At 36.7% G+C, this 20,960-nt stretch overlaps 2 protein-coding genes and 1 non-coding gene across 4 annotated transcripts in view; all 3 read right to left on the bottom strand.

Moving 5' to 3' along the window:
* The window catches only part of LOC124184988 (fasciculation and elongation protein zeta-2-like), a 296,636-nt gene that overhangs the window by 130,407 nt on the left and 145,269 nt on the right, over positions 1 to 20,960 (bottom strand). The window lies entirely within an intron of this gene.
* LOC124184972 (BCL2/adenovirus E1B 19 kDa protein-interacting protein 3) overlaps positions 1 to 20,960 on the bottom strand; it is a 25,538-nt gene extending 4,578 nt beyond the window's left edge. Inside the window, exons 1-3 of one of the 2 annotated variants that reach the window (XM_046575256.1) lie at positions 20,820 to 20,960; positions 6,339 to 6,516; positions 4,698 to 4,785 (exon numbers count right to left, since the gene is read on the bottom strand). In XM_046575256.1, coding sequence (XP_046431212.1) covers positions 4,698 to 4,785; positions 6,339 to 6,516; positions 20,820 to 20,862 — 309 coding nt within the window. In that variant the 5' untranslated portion in view covers positions 20,863 to 20,960. Of the gene's footprint in view, positions 1 to 4,697; positions 4,786 to 6,338; positions 6,523 to 20,819 lie in introns of both variants that reach the window. The other variant, XM_046575255.1, reaches the window with a different exon arrangement.
* Trnak-cuu lies at positions 8,154 to 8,226 on the bottom strand. The gene has a single exon. It is a non-coding gene; the product is annotated as a tRNA-Lys (tRNA).

The following is a 20,960-nucleotide window of genomic DNA, read 5'->3' as shown; positions in this document are numbered from 1 at the left end:
ATCTATTCAGTAGGCCTTGGGGTGTGCGTTAGAGAATATTAAAAATGGCCGGAAGGTAACAGCACTGCTTGCGAATAACGTAAATTCAAATCAACAAGCGCGTCGACTTCCGGTCGTCTGTTTAACCAACCGCGAAATAATGCGATATTGTTAAGAGCGGCACCTACGCTGTGCACCGATAAATGAAAAAGGAAAGTCCGTGGATGGATGACGGAGATTATTCCATTTCGTGTAACCTTCGGGAGCCTTGGAGATAGGCGTTAATGTAGGCGGGATAAATAGAGCAATGGATATATACGAGGGAATGGTAGAGGTATGAAAAGAGCGGAAAAAAAGCCGTGTTCAAAAGGCGAAATAAAACAACTAGATTGTGCATAAATAGATGAAACTCTCGGGTTATTCATCTAGAAAATCGGCACATTTTTTCAGATCGTTGTTCCTCTGGAAGAAATGAATTTTGACGTAATCTCGTCCTTCGAGCGTAGTTGTCAGTAAAAAACCGTGTACGATCTTTTATATCAACATGATAAAGAACGCTGTACATAAGTGCGTATAAACAGGCAATCTTAAAGGAAAATGCCTATATCTTTCGAAATTCTTGAGCCGCGGACATACAATAAGTATAATTCAACAAGTTGGATTCTTAAATAATAATGAAAAAAAAGAAACTTCTCGAAGGTCGTTAATTTAGACCATTATACCTTTGCACGTACGTGCGAATGACCCGAGTGAAAAATAAAAACAGAAGTGAAGCGAAACAAAAACATACTTTTCAATTTTATCTTTCGCAATGTGATTTTATCTTTCTCTGCCGAGTTATATTTACAAAATTGCCTATATAACTATATATATGTACGTATATGCCGAGTCAGGAATTGGAACGGAGTCAATATATTTACCAAACGCCATACATCCGGTATAATAAATTTCAGTTTTGCAAAAGAAAAAAGAATTGACAAAACTAAATTTCAAACCGTATCCAAGTTTTTATACGCAACTGAAGCAATATTCAAACACGTCACTCGACGCGTGCGAATTCTCGCAATTGGTAATTAAATAAGTCGGCGTATTTCTTGGCGGATCTTTAGCTAACCGTTTGTCAGAATTTTTACGTTATCTGCGACACGTAATTGTCAAAATCGTACTAATGATCGAGTAAGAGCGTCAACTCTGTAGTCAATACCTATAAAGTCAGGATTACGCGTCTGCTGTCCGTGTGTGTGTCTGCATAATTCATTATTACAGATACAGTCATGTTCATTAATACGTTCACAGTGGCTTTTTATTTTTTTGAAATCGAAACTGGAACGAGCTTCCTTTCTAATAAAATTTTATATGTCAATGACTACTGACGAAGGTGACAGGACAAACAAACGATACGTTGATCATAGACACGTAAAATTTCTATATAAAAAAACTCGTTTCAGTTTTGATATAAAAATAAATAAGTAAATAAATAAATAGTGAGTCACTGAGAACCTATTGTGTACATATGTTCGTTCAACATCTGGTCAGGATCCCCCGCAACAATAATCCTAACTGTTTGTTTTTTATTTCAACAAACTTAAGGAAGATATTTAACAAAAGGTTGAACTGTTTTTTTTAACAAGATCGAAATGATAGTTAAATTACGGGCTTGCTTTCAGATGTGATTTTGGTTGTATGAAAGAAGAAAATCTATTTTTATGGTACAGGCATGAAAAAGTACCTTTTTGATGGCTGTTTTCGTTCCGTAAAGTGATGCTTTATACCGCTAAGTTCAATGTTGCGGTATAAAGTCTTTAAACCGCAGCAGTTCTAAAATTATGAGTTATCGTACGGACAGACAGAAAGGCGTTGAGTTTTGCATATGTGGAGAAGAGAAAAAGAAAAAACGTAACCCTTGAAATTAGCGACTTTCATAATTATCACGATACGAGAAGCGCTTGTCAGTAAATCAAATTCAAAACTGGTTATTACGTAACCGAAGAATTAAATTCCTCTATTCCATAAGAATATGTATACGCACACATACCTATCTATCCTTAAATGTATCATCTGTATTTAAAATCTCTCAATATAACTTTCAACTAAGTTTTACACTCACTTGGTAACAACAAATATAATGTTACTTGTAAATGTGATTTTTACTACATTCATTTTACGGGTATTAAAATTTTGTGATACCATTTGAAAATATATCAATAGTAGTGATAATCGATTAATTGTTATCGATGAATTAATTGACTTAGATTTGTCTCTATTTATTTTATCCAGGTATCATACAGATCATACTATGCGATATCATCTACATAAAGGGAAAAAAAATATCATCATAATCATCATCATCATAAACAAGCAGAAGATTGTTGAAAAAATCTTTTGTAAATTAATCATACTCTTGCGTAAAATATAATATATTGGAGTATAACTATATTATTACGTTGGAACAAGCGGCGGCTAAGGATTACAGGCTTTTCGGATGGTGAAAATGAAAGGAATTTCACGGGAAAAATAAAAAAAAAAAAAAGTAAAAAACACCTTCAATCAAAGAAATAATTAAAAATCAAACAATGGCCGAACAGTCTTGCAGTTAATAGGAGCCGTTTGCTCCGTCATCAAGAAGATTCGAGTTGCCAAGGAGAAAGATTACACGAGACTCTCTTGGCGGCCTTGATACGTGCCCGTTACGGTGTCGCGTCACACACAACACGCCAGCGAAACGCTAGAAAACCGACCACGCGCAAAGCCAACCAACAATCACAACAACCCAGCGTTATATGTAACAAACACGACGATAGTCGTGCACGAGCATACGTGTATTATCAAGCTCGTATGTACGTTAAGTCGAACAAATGCATACGTGTACGTAAACGTATACATTCGTTACTAGCAGGGCCGTTTCAACTCTACCCGCAAATATATTGAAATGCCTCTTGTGGCAAAACTTGAACATTTTTTTTTGTATAGCTCATCGAAACGTCGAAACATTCTTAACTTACAAATATCATTGTATCGCTAAAAGTATTGATCCGGCTTTAACGAAATATAGCCTAAAAATGGTCAAACGTTGCAGCTATCCAGAGAAAAAAAAATAATCAATATCGGTTCGATAGTTACGGAGTTATAAGCGAATATACGGACAAACACACAGAAAAAACGCTGATGTTCGTGGTCATGTTTGTAGAGAAAATAGAGACGAGATGTTATAAATATTACACGTTATAAGAACCTGGACGTAAAAGGGAGGGGGGGGGGGGGTTTGCTATACTATATGCTCTGTATTCGATCTCTCTACTTAGTGAATAATCCGCAAGAAGCTTGAATGATTTACTGTACTCTTTAAATAATGAATCGTAACACTAGAAAGAATATAATGATTTAATTGCTTTTTTTCCGTCAAGAGTTTAATATAATTAACTCTTCGTCCCCACCGTTATTTTTTGATACATGGGTTCCCACTGTGGGTACTTTGGTGCTCTGATGTTGTTTTACAGTGAATTCAGCTCCGTTACAAAAATTTCAAAAAAGTTATTGAATACAAAACGATATATGTATTTCATACTCCAATATATATTTTTGATCGAGATCTTTTGCTGTAACTTTGAAAAAAATTCTTAATGTTAGCTTCAGTGACAGCTTTGCATTATCCGCTTAGCGCTAAAGTGTACCTACAAAGTGGGGACAGAGGGTTGGTGAACAAGCGAATCCGTTCATTTTTCATTAATTTACTCTAGAGATAAAATTACGCTACCATGATCAAGTTGCAAATTGTGCAACTTTTTTTTTCTACGGCATATACAACGTACGTATAGAATATCTTTGCCGATGCAATTTCGAGTCGGTGAATGACTCACAATCCGTCTGAATTGATACTGCATATACGTACATACGTACGTACATATACAACATATAATGCTTATCCGCATGTTCTTTGTGAATATTACAATACGATATACGAGAGTTAATTAATTAAAGTTACGGCACATTATCTGGAGGTACAGCTCCTTAAATGATGATTTCGAAGGATTCTTGCGGTTTGCGAAACCATTTCACCCGTGTGAATAATTAAAGCGAATTCGTTAATATTTTTCACACAAGTGTACGATGAGATGAGATGGTTTGTTTTCCCTGTTCTTTTGGACAAATTCAAAGAATCTTGTAACCGCGATACGTTTATAAAAGACTTCCACGTGGTAAATATCAAAAGTTAAATTTCACTTATCGTTAGTTACTGAAACTCCGTGTGTTTTGTATTTTGCATGACAAGAAATGTACCGACTAATATGTGTGTTAATAAACTATCGAAGACACAACTCAACGTTGCGCAAGGATAAATTCTCTGTTCGTCTTTCTTCGTTCTCTTTTATTACATTGGGCGACGATATCGGATACTACTCTGCTACTGCCGTGCTTACTTTTTGCGTCTTTAAAAAAAAGTTCAACAAGTGCAACAGCTACAGATATTTCGAAATGGACGATCATCATGCGAATCGAATTTTTGTATGGATTTAAAATTATCGACTTACGCACTGAATCCATGAAATCTTACATGTAAATTGGTATACAAAGTGTATTTTGTATATACATATTGCAAGCTTCAACAGTGTAATACGAAATGAGGTTAAACGAATTCGGATTGGATGAACCCCCACCCCGAAAAAAAAATTAGATTGACGAAGCTCGTGCCATCATTAGATAAAATTAGAATTTCTTGCCTTGTTGCAGCTGTAGTTGATATAAACTCCTTTGAATTCGTCTTCGGTCGATAATTCGGTATTTGGACTGTTTGGCGGACTCTTCGGACTAGAAATAAAGTATAAAACCATTTTTAAATCAGAATGACATGTCGAAATTGCTGCAACAGGATTGTTGTTAATCATGGAATAACATATAAACAAACTACCGAATTGCCACTGGTTTTATACTAATACTTTTTTAAACACACGCCGATAAACACTCTTGCGCAGAGCAGAAATCGGCGAGTTTCCGGTTGAAATCTGGCCCGTCATTTAGCGATCTTTTATACATAGTACACAATGAACAATTGTAATAAATATAAATTCTTTCGAGCGTGCGTGACTGGTCTGATCGGTTAATTTTATACCTCATAGTTTTAAGAATATATCAATCCGCCAAGTCACCACTTTTGACGGCAAGGTGCGAAACTGACCCTATTTCGTCACCTTTCTCTTCGTTCCTATCTCTGCAATAACAGTAAATATACGGATCCACGAGACTGTTTAATAGAAAAATAAATAGATAAAAAAAACGAGACACTTGACAGAAAATTGAAACGTCTACGTGACTGGTATCTGATAACATTATTATACTTTTGACGCAATTGTTACAACCGGAAATATTTGTGCGAGGTAAAGCAAAGCGTGCGTAGTAATCGAGATTTGACATCTCGAAGGACGAACGACTGCTCTCACACAGCCGTACTATTGCAACGATCATGTAGATTCTCCAATTTTTTGCAAATTTAATGGCTCTCCTGGTCGATTTCGACGTTGACGTGTTACATAATTATATCCAAATATCAAAGTCCATATACCTCAAACATGAAAAAAGGCTTAGCAGCTCCATTCTATGCGCAATTCTGAACAAGAACACTCCAATCCGTTTTCATTTGACGCAGAAATAAAGAAATGGCAAGGATTCTACGAAATCGCAATAGTTAATTCGTATAATTCATGCCATTTCTTTATTTCTACGTCAAATTAAAATGCATTGGAGTCTTTTTGTTCAAAATTACGTCGAGAATGGAGCCGTTAATCCCTTTTTCGCGATTATGATATATGGACTTCGATGTTAGGAAGTACCGAAACAATTTCTTGAAAGTTGAAAATCAACCGCCCATGCGCCAAATAATTCAATCTCATTGGTCGGCGAAATCTTCCCGCAACGATATTCTTGTCTGCGATGCAGGGGGCCAACGTACACAAAATGTGTACGTTTGAATTTTCAAAGAGCACAAGCATTAAATTCCGACCGTTCTTTGAAGAATCAACTTTCCGACCCAACAACAGATGCTTTCCAAACCTTCCCGAGTCACTACATCAATTATTTGAGATTCTAACCTTGAAAATTTGTATCGACTACGTCGCCGGCAGAAACAGTTTGACAGCTGAAACTCGTGATTGCCAGCCTGCACGAAGAGCCGATAAAACTCGCGCATGCGCAGTTGATTTTCAAGTTTCCAGAGATTGTCTCGGTACATACAACCAATGTTGAAATCGACCAGGGCAGCCCCTTGAAAGCTGCAGCTTCATGTCTCGCTCTCTTGCAGCCAGAGGCAGTCTGCAGGGTCAAGGTTACCCTTCTACACGGATAATGGAAGTTGGATCTCGGCTTACCTGTCCCTAGGAGTATCCCTGCGTGAAGAAGCGAGAGAATGCCTCGCCGAAGACTGTGTAGAGTCGCGTTGAGCCTCCCGAAGAAGTCGCAGGTACTCTTCGCCGCCTCCGCCGCTGCTGCTGAACGGTAAAGGAGTCACCCTGTCGGCAGGGACGGGGTTCAGCTCGACCCAAGATTCTGCACCTCAAAAAATACAAGAAAAAATGTTCTCCTAAATAAAGATCGTTTCTGCAGTATCATGGATAATATAACAGTTCATGCCACAGCAGTAGCAGATGAGAGATCAAGTTTAAACCTTTAACAAGGGCACACGGTCCAACATGGGAAAATAAAAATCCGCAGTTGGTTGGCAAAAAATTGATACATTTTTTTAATTTCCTTCATAAGAGATGGAGTATGTAACACCGATTCAGCAAATTGTTGTATATGTAAGCTACGAAAGATCTCTAATTGAAAGTACGAAAATTTCAAACTAATGGAGCCGTCGATAAAAGCTTGAACATCTCGACGCTTCGTTCCAAACCTTTTTCGAAATTGTTGAAAATCTAATAGATTCGTTCAATTTTACTCTTATACGATGGATTATTTGGTTCAGAAGACTATTTTCTACAAATTCACTGAAACAGTTGTTTTTAATTTTTATTTTATTTTTCATTTTTGGCATTGTTAAATATTCAATTTTACAACATTGCGCCGATATTAACTATATATGATCAACAAATAGCAATATTGAATTCACTTATGAAGAACAAAGAAAATACGTTTTAGAGACTTTGTAGAAGATAGTCTTTTGAATAAAATGAGCCGTCGCGTCGTACAGTGAAATCGAACGAATTTACTAGATTTTTTTTAACAATCGTCAAGCGATTCTAAATGAAGTGTAATACCAGTATTTTTTATTTTTTCATTTTCACCGAGATTTTTGTGTTTTACTACATGTATAGTACAATAATTTGAAAAATACTCAAGGTGCAACAATCTCGTAATAAAATTAATAAACATTATCGGCTTTTGACGACCTCCTTAAGTTGGTAGTTGAAATATTTTTTGTTCACAAAAGTAGAATAACAATAACGAGTAAACGAGCCAAAAAATTGAACAGTACAGTTATCACGAGCAAACATAATGCTTGACATATGTTTCATTATCAAAAATCGAGGGTGGGTTTTTCGAGGATTTCTCTCAATACATTAAAGTAATACTTGAAGTAATTTGAATAGGATATAATTGAAGCGAGAGATAAGGATTCCCGTTTCAAAAGGATAATGCACCAGTATATACGGCTGGCCGATACATCAAGTTCAAGGGGAAAGAGGAGGTCATTCAAGCTAGACGATGTTCGATTCAACCTCATTCTGCACCGCTGACGCGACGGTGGCGAGGTTGATTGTTACTAAATTTATCCACGTGGTGTAATAAACCATCGCAATTGCTTCGGATCATCAACTCGATAATCACTGCAGACGAGCCGGTTTGTAGAATAGTCTGACTGCATACGGCCAAAGACCGCGAGGCATGGAGGCATTATGATTTAATGTATGTTAAGTATGTACATACACGGTGTAAGAATAAGAGGTGGTCCGATTAGCGCTGGATGCTGTGATTATTTCACAAAAGTCCACCATTCGAGTCGAGGTGTCGAATTGTAAAGAGGAAGTTTCATACACAAATGTTGTATTGCTGTCCAACGGACCTTAGCCTAACTACTTTGCATTCAGGTTACAACACCGTTGAAAATTATTTAATCGTTTTTCATTGAGGTTGGCGGAAAATCAACGCAATGAATAAATATTAAAAAGCATCAAAAATAATTCCGCCCAACGTGGGGCTCGAACCCACGACCCTGAGATTAAGAGTCTCATGCTCTACCGACTGAGCTAGCCGGGCTGTTGAACGGGACGACGAGCTAATCGTAATAATGCAAAGCTATCTTGCATGTTATTAAAAATGGCAATGATGCACAGTCGTAATGAAGTAAATAAGAGCCTTAAGACTAAATCATTTGATGATAATTGAATTTTAAATGTGAGACGGGAATAAGTTTCAAACCGCGTTATACGTTTTTATTTTCAGTATTTCTTTTGCGTCATAATGTTTTCATCAACAAATAATACGCGCATCTCGAATGCTATACGTTTAATATGCAGGGTAGAAAAACACGGGGCTGTATATTCGCGAGTACCAAACAAGACAGAAATAAACTTCGGGTATTATGCGAGGTCAATGATGCTTTAAAGCGATTGGAAAAACGCCACTGCTTTTTAAATTACTTTACCCGAGGCGAGCTACGTTTTGCACAGGCGGTAACCTGCGCGTCATTATTTCAGGGTTCAAAGACCGAGGAAAGACGAAATATCATACTCGGAGAATTGATTACGCGCGTATGATTCCTAAAATCACGCAAAAGAATTTTTACGCTTTTATTCGTTTGAAACATTTTTATACATCGTGTGAAAGTATACGGCATTAATGTTGACAACGTATTTATTTGTTTGCCTTATTATCAATCTCTAAATAGTTATCTCCTACAAACATTACATTATCATATATGTGTAGACAATATACAGTTACAGCGGCACAAATGACTCTTTAGCTCGACTTCAAAAATATTTACACGTTTCATTTTCAACAATTATTATACACGTCTGCTCTATAGGTAAAAACCACTTTGTACCGAAAGCACGTGATTCTTATTTGTCTCTAAACATAGTACGACGCATCAGCAATTTTGCAACTATAATTTGGCAAACCGATCCATTTGAAAAGACAACGAGTAAGTAAATACAAAACATAATGTGTTTATCTATTCACTGTGTAACATTTTTCTTCGTAACGCATCGTGTTAATCATCTCTACCAATAGTGTGATCAAGATAAGCAGACTCTAGGTGTTTGATTTGCGAGTGGATGACGTGACGTCGGACTCTGTGCATGAAGGGTTCGTAAATGGAGTTCGAAAGCGGTCGGCTACGTGACTTGAGACACGCAGGATAAAAAGGGTCTGGGATACTGTATATTTCGAGGGAGTTGAGGTAGTACTTTGGTGACTTCGAAGTCATTAGAACATCCTTTTGAAGAAGTGTATAATTTACATTAAGGTTGTTCGAATAATGCAGGAAAATAAAATTCATGAATTTTGAGAACGATTTGAACGCTAGTTTATTATAAATTTATTAATAAAGTCGAATAATCAAAATTCTGATAGCAAATCTCATGGGATGTTAGTACTTCGATGAAAATAATTACCAGGAAGAAAACTATAAAGCAATATCCTATTTCAGGAGGTTTACAGAAATTCGATTTACATACACAACGCGAGAACATTTCTTGAACCGAAGAGTCGTGATTTGTCGATCGAGTAAACAATTTCAACCAACGAACCTGCGGTGATAAAAACGACTGAAACGCGTCGACAAAATCGACGAAATTTTATTCAGAAACAATAATGAGTATCGTGTAAAGTTACTGTAGTAAATTTGAGCGGCACAATAATGAGTTTGGAATTAGATTCATTGGCCAAACGAACTCCTCAAAATTTGTAAAACTTCATAATCGACTTGTTTTCATAAAAACTAGTCAGCGAGTTTCTTTTACTTTTATATAGTATTTTCGCATCATCCTCACCGAAACCGGAACTTTCATTTCGCGATGCATAGCGCGTTTAGACAGTGCATGAATTTGCTGAAACGTAATACATGCAAACGCGCACGAGATCCACACCTGGTGGAATATTTAACTGATGCCGCACGCGCGAAATACGCACAAGTTACTCTCCTGTTTGACTACGTGACGTCGAGCAGGACAGCCAATTCTTCCCGAGGCTCGCCTATTTTCTTTTTGCCGATCCGAGTATACGTGCTGTAATGGTCGTACGCACATGTATATATCTACAGATTATACGGCCAACTTGGACAACAAAGTGCAGGGAGAATGCGGATGAGTCATGTTTTATAACTGTTCGTATGAAAAACTTGGCCATTTTTTTTTTATGGGCTGACGAGAAAATCGCTATGATTGCGCGAGCGAAAGTTCTTCAGACTTTGAAATCAGCGAATCCAACACGCGATGCGACAAATTGACAGTCTTCGCCACATATTCGTAAGGTATTTTGCGGTTTGAAGGAATTTCAACGGTAGCACTGTTTTAACCATACATACACTTTGTGCGAAAAGAACGTATAATAATATCATAGCGAAACGAAATTTTACAAAGATACGAGAATAACGGCTTGAAAAAACTGCAGCATTTGACGCGACATATAAGGGTCTCATTGCGTCCGTACAGCTTATATAGGTATATATATATATCGTATTAGAAAATAATTATTTTCCAATTGATCAGTGGTTTATTCATATCGTAGAACTATAATTAACCGGTATAAAATGTGTAACGAAATGATGTCATAAAATCAGTAAATGTCTAATTCAAATTTGATTTATCTTCTAGTCAAATAGAACCATAAATCGTTCCACGGATTGTCAAAGAATTACCCCGGTGTTGTGTAAAATTTGACTTTCGACGTTTCTACGCACGCCTGGAGATCGCAGATTCCTCCAGTAATCTCGCTCTGCATCTCTTGGGAGTCTCGATTCAGCGTGGGCTGGGCGTTGAACATCTCAAGAAACCAGGTCACGCGTCTGTTTCAAAGACCGAGGTTGCCTTGTTTGGTGTTCTTTCGATGGCACCTTGTACAGATGCAGACCGCGGTTACACGAGTCGTCGACTCACTTTTGCAGTAATGCAATTCGCGTGCAGTTTCAATATAAATTTTCCAACTATAAACGGCTGTTCTTTTTTCTATCGGACAATTTCATTTATGTTTAAACGATTCCTCCAGATATAGTAAACGTATAAAGCTCTGCATGTATAACTGCGTAATCCGGCATAAAAAGTAATATTAATCTGGCACTCCAATCCGCTGCACGAAGTCATTGAACCCACGCCCCGAGTAAGCTAATTATCGTTGATGCAGTGGCAAGTTGAGCAGGTGTGCAGGCATTCGCGTATTACATGAACTTCCGTTTCTCTAACTTTCACGCCATTTTTCGACCTCGACGCTTTTGCACGGATGCTTGAAATTTCGCGCGGTACGTACACCAATGGTGCTTAAAAATCTTACATATTCGCAACGGCAAAAGGTATATCGGGAAAGACACCGAATCGATTCAAATGGTATAAAAACTGAGGCAGAATAAAACATTCAAGTTACACGAGAATGAAGAACTGAATATTCATTTTTCTCCGACTTTTCTCCACTGACTTATATTTACTTTACGACTAGAGTATCTAATACACAAAGCTCGGAATAAATCGGTATTCAAAAATACATTCACGGTCTAGTCTGATAGTCGCGGAACCGAGAAAACGGATAAAAACTGTTCTTGGAATTTTGCTTTGTCCCGAGGTAAGCTAAATTCCCGGATCATTTTTTGGATTCCCTGACTTCCCGGTTTTCTCTAGCCAGTGGTCGTCAAAAATTATTGGAGTACAAAGAAAAATATTCAAATACTTTAAATATTCAATTCAAAATTCACACACACCTCGTGTATGTAACTTCAAAAATTTTGACAACTGCCATTCATCTGAATTTATAAATGTTGGTCGCCCTGACAAAACAACTAATCTTGCTCTCGAATTTTAGCGCATGCGCATTAAGCCATTCGATCGTTCGCACTTTACTCTCCTATGTAATATATACGTATACGTATACGTATGTATGTATGTAAGTATATGTATACATATTGTACGTGTTTCTTTAAACCGAGCTGCATCACGCGATCCCCTATTATAGTTTTATACACATAAATAGCAAGCCGCGGGCGTTCGCCTTTCGTCTTTTTAATACCTGAACAACAAATTGGCGACTTCTTTCCAAATTCTGCTTACGCATTTGCTGTAGCGTTAAATTGTTGATTGATGAATAAATTGAAGTAAATGAGTTGTTAAATGAGTTAATCAATGCCGAAACTTTATCACTGTAGTAGCAAGGGGCTCAAGTATCGAGATAATAATTATGTGGAACTACCGTCGTTGAATTACAAGATTAACAAGGAAACGGCGAATTTCTACGACGAACTTGATAATTGTGAGGTTATCTGTACGAGGGATTTCGTGAAAATTGACATGCGACGACTTCGTGAACTCGTTGAATCCGATACCCGACGCCTCCGACTTGTTATACACAATTCTAGGGATAAAGTAAAAATTCCTCGTGCGGCGCCGACGTCTTCGTCACGTTGTTGCGAGAAATCGAATATGGGATAAACGATGTTTGCGAAGAAATATAAAGTTACACCATAACTTTGTATAAGTAAATAAAATTGAAGAATCAATACCATGGATTCACATTACATGCCTCTACCTACAAAGTTATGCTGCTGCTGTGGAACAAAAATTTCTAGTCAAATAAAGAATTAATAATATCAATGTCGAAAAAGTGAAACTCAATGTTAATTGAATTCGAATTTCATTGTATAAGAATCTCTTCCCAAGATGAAATAAAAAATCTATATTAAAAACTGAAAGTAAAACGAACAAAGTGACTAATATTTGGAAAGACAGAAAACAAGAAAGAAATATATGTATGATCTTCTTAATATCAATAACCATGAGTGTCCTTCACTGTGACTTACATCTTTGATTTTCTTCCATATTAAGTTTTGAGCCAATTAACTAAAGTTTTACTTTTTAAACTTTCATTCCCATCAGTTATTTTTGCCTGTATCGCGTAGATTGTTTTTCTACTGGACTGTACAAGGAATAAAACTTCAACGAAGTCACGCAAATGTGACACGCGCACCGTGTATCGTCTTACAATAAAAGCTACGATTTATTCAATTTCTCTGCAAGTTCTCACTTACCGAGAATCTTGTACATACGTATCCATAAATAAGATTTCTACTGGGAATGACTAGCGGCAGAAATGGAAATTAAGCTTACATATATATATATATATTTACACATGTATATATGTATACATGTTATTTACAGAATTGTCAACAAACAGTATATTGTAAGGAATTATCGATTTGAAATTCATTTTTATATATTTAATTGCTATGCAATCAGGCCCGAACCAAAATTTTCAAGAGAAAGACAAAGGCAAAAATTATTGCTCGATAAGAATTCTACATAGGTATGTATATAGATACATACGAGTAACAACAGTTAAATATTGCATTTTTGCGTCTATATTTTCAGCATCGAAATACAAAGTGCCTGATGCAATTGCAAAGTTTATATTTTTACACGTGTAGAGTTTTTCTCCAACCAAAAAAATATGGAATGTCGAATGTAGATATTCTTTGGCACGCAACATGCAGGATTATATGAAATATGCCTCACAATCAAACATCTGTACCAACAACGCCGACCGTTCTCCTCTACAACGGTAATACATACATACATGTATAGGTATAATATTGTTATACCCATTGGTACGTAATTTGTGAATTACGTTCATCATCCATGCGACGTGTAAAGAATATAAATTGGACCGTGCAAGATTTATATACACAGTATTTTGCCACGTGCACATTCCGTTCTCGATGGTAATATATAAATAAATAAATAAATAAATAAATAAATACGTATGGTGTGTGTGTGTATATTTATCTATTTATTTATAATATTAATAAAAAGAGAATCAAAAGCACAAAGAAGAAAACAGTATGTCCAAAAGATTATACACGCTCGCAAGAATTAAAGCAATCTCTCGACACTCTGGATTCGATTTTTCACACATCACCGGGTATATTGTAATTATTTCGCATAGCCATTACAGATTGTTAACAAGTTCGTCGGATCTGCGGTGAATAATCTAGACTCGCTAATAACACTGCACTTGTCCGGTGGTTCAACGTCCTCTAGAAGTATTTATTTACTCGAAATATCTGCTGTACGTTAATTATAATACCATATACAACATATCGCAAACAAGTAAACTTTGTAATAATACAAAAATTTAAACAGCTGATGAAAATGATCGGCATGTACTGAACGTACAGTGTCGTGCGTGGTCTGTGCTACATTATACCGACACATGTAATTGTGATACATAGTATATATGCATAAAACTCTCGCAAGTCAGCAATTTCGTTACATGTATGTAATACATTAAATATACCATAATGTTGTGACCCCTGCGATAACCTAAACCCTCCTCGCCTCGCGTTATACGTCATGTGCATAGTATTTTTCTTGTGGATTTAATTTTTTTATTTTTGTTAACTAAACGACACGTGTCCGTTTCACAATTACGTATTCAATGCATCGGTCGTATACCTATATATAATATTACTGGAAATTCTATACAGATTTGCGCACAAGAGTGTTGTTGGGTATTGAAAAAAAAAATTATTTTATTCATTTAATTTTTTTCGACCGCTGATACGTAGTGTATAATTGGTCGAGCTAGTCCGAATAAAAAATAGAGCAATAAGAATATCACAATCTGTTCCACATCCGCTTACGTTTACCGTAATTCTATGACCAGAGAAATAATTAAATAATCAGCTACTCGCCCGAATGACGTATATATTTACGTATAGGTACCAGATGCTAAATGGTTATCATCATATCGTTTTCTTCCACGCATTATATACTGCATCACACGGATGTGTAACATGTGCTGGGTGACGTGGAGGAATGGATTCTTTACTTGTTTAATATTATCGTTGTTTTATGTACCTTTCCATTTTTATGCCGTGAGTTTGACCTCGGGCATCCGGAAAATTCACGCAAGAAAACATAATCACGTACCGTAGTTATAACGTAAGTGAGTGTATTATTCCGAAAATAAGCCAAAGGGACTAAAAGTGAATTTTTAAACAAGTATAACATAGTGTAGGAAATTGTGTAAATTTTATGTACAAGAAAAAACGCGACTGATTTTTATTTGTTTATTTATTAATTTTTATTTTTTTACAATTTTTTCATTCAACCTTGTACACAGATTAAAAAAATATTTCCGAGACAATACCGAGGATTACCTTCCCTGTGATCAATAAAAAAAACAACAGACGAAAACAGCGGATTCATTTGACTCGAACTCATTCTCATGTTACGACTAGGTATACAATTAAAATAAAAACTAAACACTACAATGTATGATTGAAAGTGTGCAAACACTGGACCGACTATAATTAAAAATTGGTAATCCTGCTTCAAAATAATTCTATTCTCAAAGTACTGTGAACGAAAACTTTGTCTCCTATGGGTTCGAAGCGCTAGACTCTATCATGTGGAGTCTTCTTATAAAAATATAAAAAATGGGCGCTGTTTGTGGAAAAAAAATCAATGCCAAAAACTATGAAAAAAAAACAAACAAAACTACGATTATCAAAGAGACTATCGCTGCATCGCCTAGTCACAGGTCCAAAGAGTCACGTCATACGAGCCGCGAGGTCATATCTTGTAATATCTCGGATTAACAACGCCAAAGCTTAAAGAGTCGTACCACTGAATGTGTAACGTTATTTGGTAATTCGATACAGGCTGGAAGGTAAAATTGCGGCTCAAGTCTGTAGCCATTCGGGGGAAACAGTCCACGTATTTGAGCAACAGGCTGTTAAGCACACTTGCACAGCTTTCTTGTCCGCTTATTTACATTTACACACCCTTCTAGTTCACCTTATAAATTCTCAAGAATTTATCGTTCGTATAACGCAAGATGTGTAATGTACTGCTTTTGCAAATTAAAATAGAAAAAAAAAAAATGTCTAATAAAAAAAAGTGTATATAATCTTTGGATATCATTTTATGTACATAATACGTCATTCTGGAAGTAGTGAATTTTTTTTCATCACAATTGAATTGTCTGGCCTTCTTCGATTGCACGAGACAAAACCTTCATACAGCTTCAACAGGCAATTTTGAGTTGTCCGTATAATTATGTGTACGTATGATAATAAAATAAATGAGTTAGCTATTAACTTGTGTGATTTACTTTTTTTATTAAGTAACTTGAAATTCAATCTATTCTGGAGAAGCTGACGATGAGGGAGGAGAAACGACGCATATGTGTATTTACAAAAAAAAAAAAGAAAAAAAACGCTCGATTCGATTTTACAACAAACGGCATACCTGCTTCATTTCGATAATACACAACAAACTGACGATTGTATAACAATGGAAGAAACCAAGGGGTTGAGTTACGGTTATACGAAGTGAAGAGTGTCATCATCACGCTGTTACTGAATACCTCTGGACACATTATACACATGTATAGTAAACGGTAAACCCGATTCAAAACAATACAGGAAAACGCCCCAACGTAAATACGGAAGTTACCTTTCGTTTTTGATAACAATGCACAGCAGCATTATACATAATAAGTTCGGTTACGCGTGTAGCGGATCGGTAAACATTGAACAAAGAAAATAATATTACGGTGCAAGATCCAATGAGAAACCACATAGTTATGAAAAAGAGGCCTTTTGTATTGTCCGCAAAGTTATACATTTGTACATCGTGTTATTGCGGGTAATAATTCTTATCACGGTAATCCGATGTCCGGATTCACTACGGCAACGAATCGTTGGTGATTTCTGTATCCGCCGACATACTGTTAAGTTTTCACCGTAATATCGAGAAAAAATTTTAAGATAGATATGATAGATTCGCCGAATTTACTCTTCTTACGACGGCAAAGAGCATATAGTAGAGTCCATACGTTAGACGGTTAAATTGAGTATGCACATTGGGGAGGAGAGCGATTCATGTAGTAATCGTAGACTAAAAATAACCTCGATAGAATGATGACCCCGCTGTTAACTGATCTGTCATTTAAATCGAGTCGACTTTACAGAGTTGACGCTGCGTTTGTACCTACACGAAAAACCGCTATTGAACATGCTTTATTTTGGTTGCGGTAATGTTTTATGCGACGACGACGAGTATTTAAAGTAGGGCATGCGAACACTATTCCTGAACAAGGTTCAAGTTGGGAAAACGTTGTTCTTGAACGATACATATTATACCTATTACGTCTTACGTATAACCATGATATGAGATAGAAGAAGAACTATCTCAGTTCGATTTCCCAGTTCTATAACCTTATCAGCTGGATAGATTTCATTGCCACTGAGCTAACGTTGCGTTTCGTACAATTTACACCGTCACAGAATGTACACACATACATGCATACAAGGATCTTTTGTGCCGCGTATTCTCCTGACGTAAAGCGTTACACACATAGGCGCACATAAATGATTAACGAGTGACAAAACCGTTATTTCATTGTGAATTTCTTCGCCTTTGTGTTATGCATATATATTGCAATCACATATGTATAGTACGTATATGTACAATTTTATGCACATGCCTGTTCAGTCGGTATCTTATTGTTAGTTTGGTAAAATATAATCAATAACTGGCGATGATTAGCCGTCGGCAGGTGGCACATACACTCTGATAATTGTCTACTACGCCTTATCTACGATATCGCGTGTATTTCTACGTCTATGTCAACATTGTACAATTTTCCACGTGAAGTGATGTGCGTCATCGCTCATTACTTCCATGGTTACGGTATAAATGTGCGTGAATACGGTGCACTCTCTCCATTTATCCCTCCACCCCCAATTACCTTCACGGAAAAGTCGCAAACTCTCTCATTAGGGCCAGCCGAGCCTGTCATGCAAGCGCGGATACATCGTTTACATCGGTTATTAGACTCCCATCTCATTTGATTTAAACCTGGAAAAATACTTCTCTAGCAATATTTCATTAGCATATGCGTTTTTTAATTTTCTTTTTTTTTTTTTTTTTGTCAATACATAATTACCCATTCAAACGTCTTAAATGGGAATAACTTTGTCTGGTAAAAAAAATGACAGAACCATTATTGCATTTGTTGAGAGAATTGTGCTTCAAACTCATAAAACTGGATGGGGATGAAGTCAGTATGGTTAAGGTAACGAAACATTGGAGGAGAGGGATTACTATTTTGAAATTTTATAGTGACCTTGAAGTAGTTAAATCTTCAAAATATGAATAAGTTTCGCCGTATTGTGATTTACTGCATTTCAGATCTTCCTGCAATTGTGAAGTAACGGTTTTTCCGAAAATTAAATCATTGCAACAATGTTACTAACTTCATCCTTGTAAACTTCGGCCGGGGGGGGGGGGGATTTTGAGGGAGTACACTGTAGCGATAAATGAACCGATCGGTAGATTCTAAATATAAAATTTCAAATTTTAACGATCGTCAAACACTCAATTCAACGTATGAGAAAATTGTGAATAATTCTGTCAAAATATCTTGTTGAATTAGTGGATATACGCGTATTGGAAGAAATAATTTTGCTTCTGTAATAATCAGACAGGAAGAATAGAGGAATACAAACCGATCACGTATTAATTATCAACGTCACTTGTTTATTGCACTGCAAAAATCCGTATCCATCGGAAGTTGCTCCTATTTTTTCTGCAACAAGTATACGGATACCTACATCTGTTGCAGTTATATTATATGTATTATAATTATACACACGTAAAATTGACCCGAGAGCCGTGCGATATGGAAAACTGAAGTGTCTGTATATATATTATGTATTGTGATATTGCTGAGCAGAAAAATCGACGTCGGGTTGCAAGCATAAAATAAATTGACAGATAATTCGTCCTTCCTTTTACTATTTTTCAATCGATTGTCTCAAGTGTGCTGCAGCATTGATCGCGTTCTTATCGTAATTATCAACGATTCTACCCAGGCATACGTGAGCATATACAAATATGTACATATGTACGATAAGTGTAGATTCTCAACGAATCTGATGATTCAGTGACGTCCAACAGCGTCGTGTCTTCCGATTCTCGATGCGTCAGCACCTTCTTTATTTTCATTCTTTCTTTCTTCATTATGCTCGTATAGTGTATAAATACATACACGATTTTCTATTTTTTTATCTTCGCGTGTTGCGCATTTTTTTATTGAATATTATTTCTCGTCATTTTGCCACGCTGAAATTACGCATCAAGCCGAGATGCGTCAAAAGATTATATCGGTACATAGGAATACGGCTTAGGAATTTCACCAGAAGCAATAGAGTGATTGTTCTTACCTCTCAAATCTAGATATCATTATTTTATAATTATATTATGACTTTTTGATGTATCGATGAGCGAAATGAAACGCAACGTCCGTCTGGTATATTATTGTTCGTCGAGGATTCATTAGCGACAAAAATTTGTAATCATATAACGGCAACTACCCATCTACGCTGTTACTCAAGCACAACCGAATCAATGCCCGCAAGCGAAACATTTGAAACTATTAGTTTCTAGATGGTATGCCTTATCTATACAGCCGAAAAAATACCCAACATTAAACCCCACAAAGAAAGCGACGGCAAATTCTTAGCCGGATTTAATTACACAACACGCTATTCCTAGTTCACGCTTGGCTAAAACGTAGCCCGACTGATAAGCGCGTTGCCATTTTCCTACAACGCAGTAGAATTCGAATTTCATTTCTTCTTGTCCGAACAAGTCGAGTCATGAGCGGCGAACGACGCAGAAAACGAATGCGAGTTAGAACGTGGGTTTATTGATGTTCCGAAGCTCAGTCTCTCCGAAACAAGGCGGGTTGAATGTAACGTAAACGTATGTATGTATGTGTGTGTGTACTTGTTGCAGCAGCGAGGAATGAAATCGTACACAGCGAAGCGTTTTATTCGACTTTAGCGGTTGTATAGAAATTATAAAACGCAAGACGTGGGATGAACGTTGAGACGTAGGCAAATACAAGCGATTCTAAGAGCAGTGATCTCGATGTATGGTTTTTTTTTTCATAACGCATAAGATGCTGGTCTGTAGGCAAAATAGAGAAGAGTTAAAGTTTCGTGATTCATTCGTCAAGGTTCCAGGTAACGAGCCGATTTTCTTCGTTAAGTACATATTTTAATCGTGCGCATATATACTATACATCTAACTTGTAGGTATGAGATTAATTTGCATAGCTATTTAATCATATTCCATTACTATTTGCGTCGCTTCGACGATCGTACCACAAATACTCGTCTACGCACGTTAACATTATTCAACAGACAATTTTGCCGGATTGAATTTCAGACAAGGTGTGCGACGCGAAGAAACTTTAACTGGATACTTTTTTTTGTCCGTTCGAATCCAGCCTATTTTAAGACGCAATTACATGCGTGGGAGAAGTACGCTAATTCTGATATCGATTTACCCGTACGTCCGATGTAAATAAAAAAAAAAAATATATGATAGAAAGGAAAAGAAAAAAGAAACATCGCGGTGGTAGCAACTGAACGTAAACAGTAAATTGAATATTAACAAAGCGTAGGTATATTGAAGGAGAAAAAGGAATATCTCCGATTTGTTTACGTGCGGTTCGAGAGCAGGGGAAATGGCTGCGTGTGGTCAACGTATGTATGCTACTGACAGCTGCTGTGTGGCGTTCATTAGTCGTTTGATTTCACAGGTGATCGTGAGGATTGGTTTTGCATTACTCACCACCGAGCAGATCGTCGGAGGTAAACTTCGCCGTTGACGACATCCTGGAGACACAACAGACTCCTCGAAGTTATTATCAATTATAAAACAGACAACTGAAGGCACCACCAAATTCTATCAAACGATATACCAACGGATCGG

This window comes from Neodiprion fabricii, chromosome 6 (assembly GCF_021155785.1).
Source record: "Neodiprion fabricii isolate iyNeoFabr1 chromosome 6, iyNeoFabr1.1, whole genome shotgun sequence".
Classification (NCBI taxonomy): domain Eukaryota; kingdom Metazoa; phylum Arthropoda; class Insecta; order Hymenoptera; family Diprionidae; genus Neodiprion; species Neodiprion fabricii.
The sequence above is the reverse complement of the archived record's forward strand: the minus strand, read 5'-3'. Positions and strand labels throughout refer to the sequence as shown.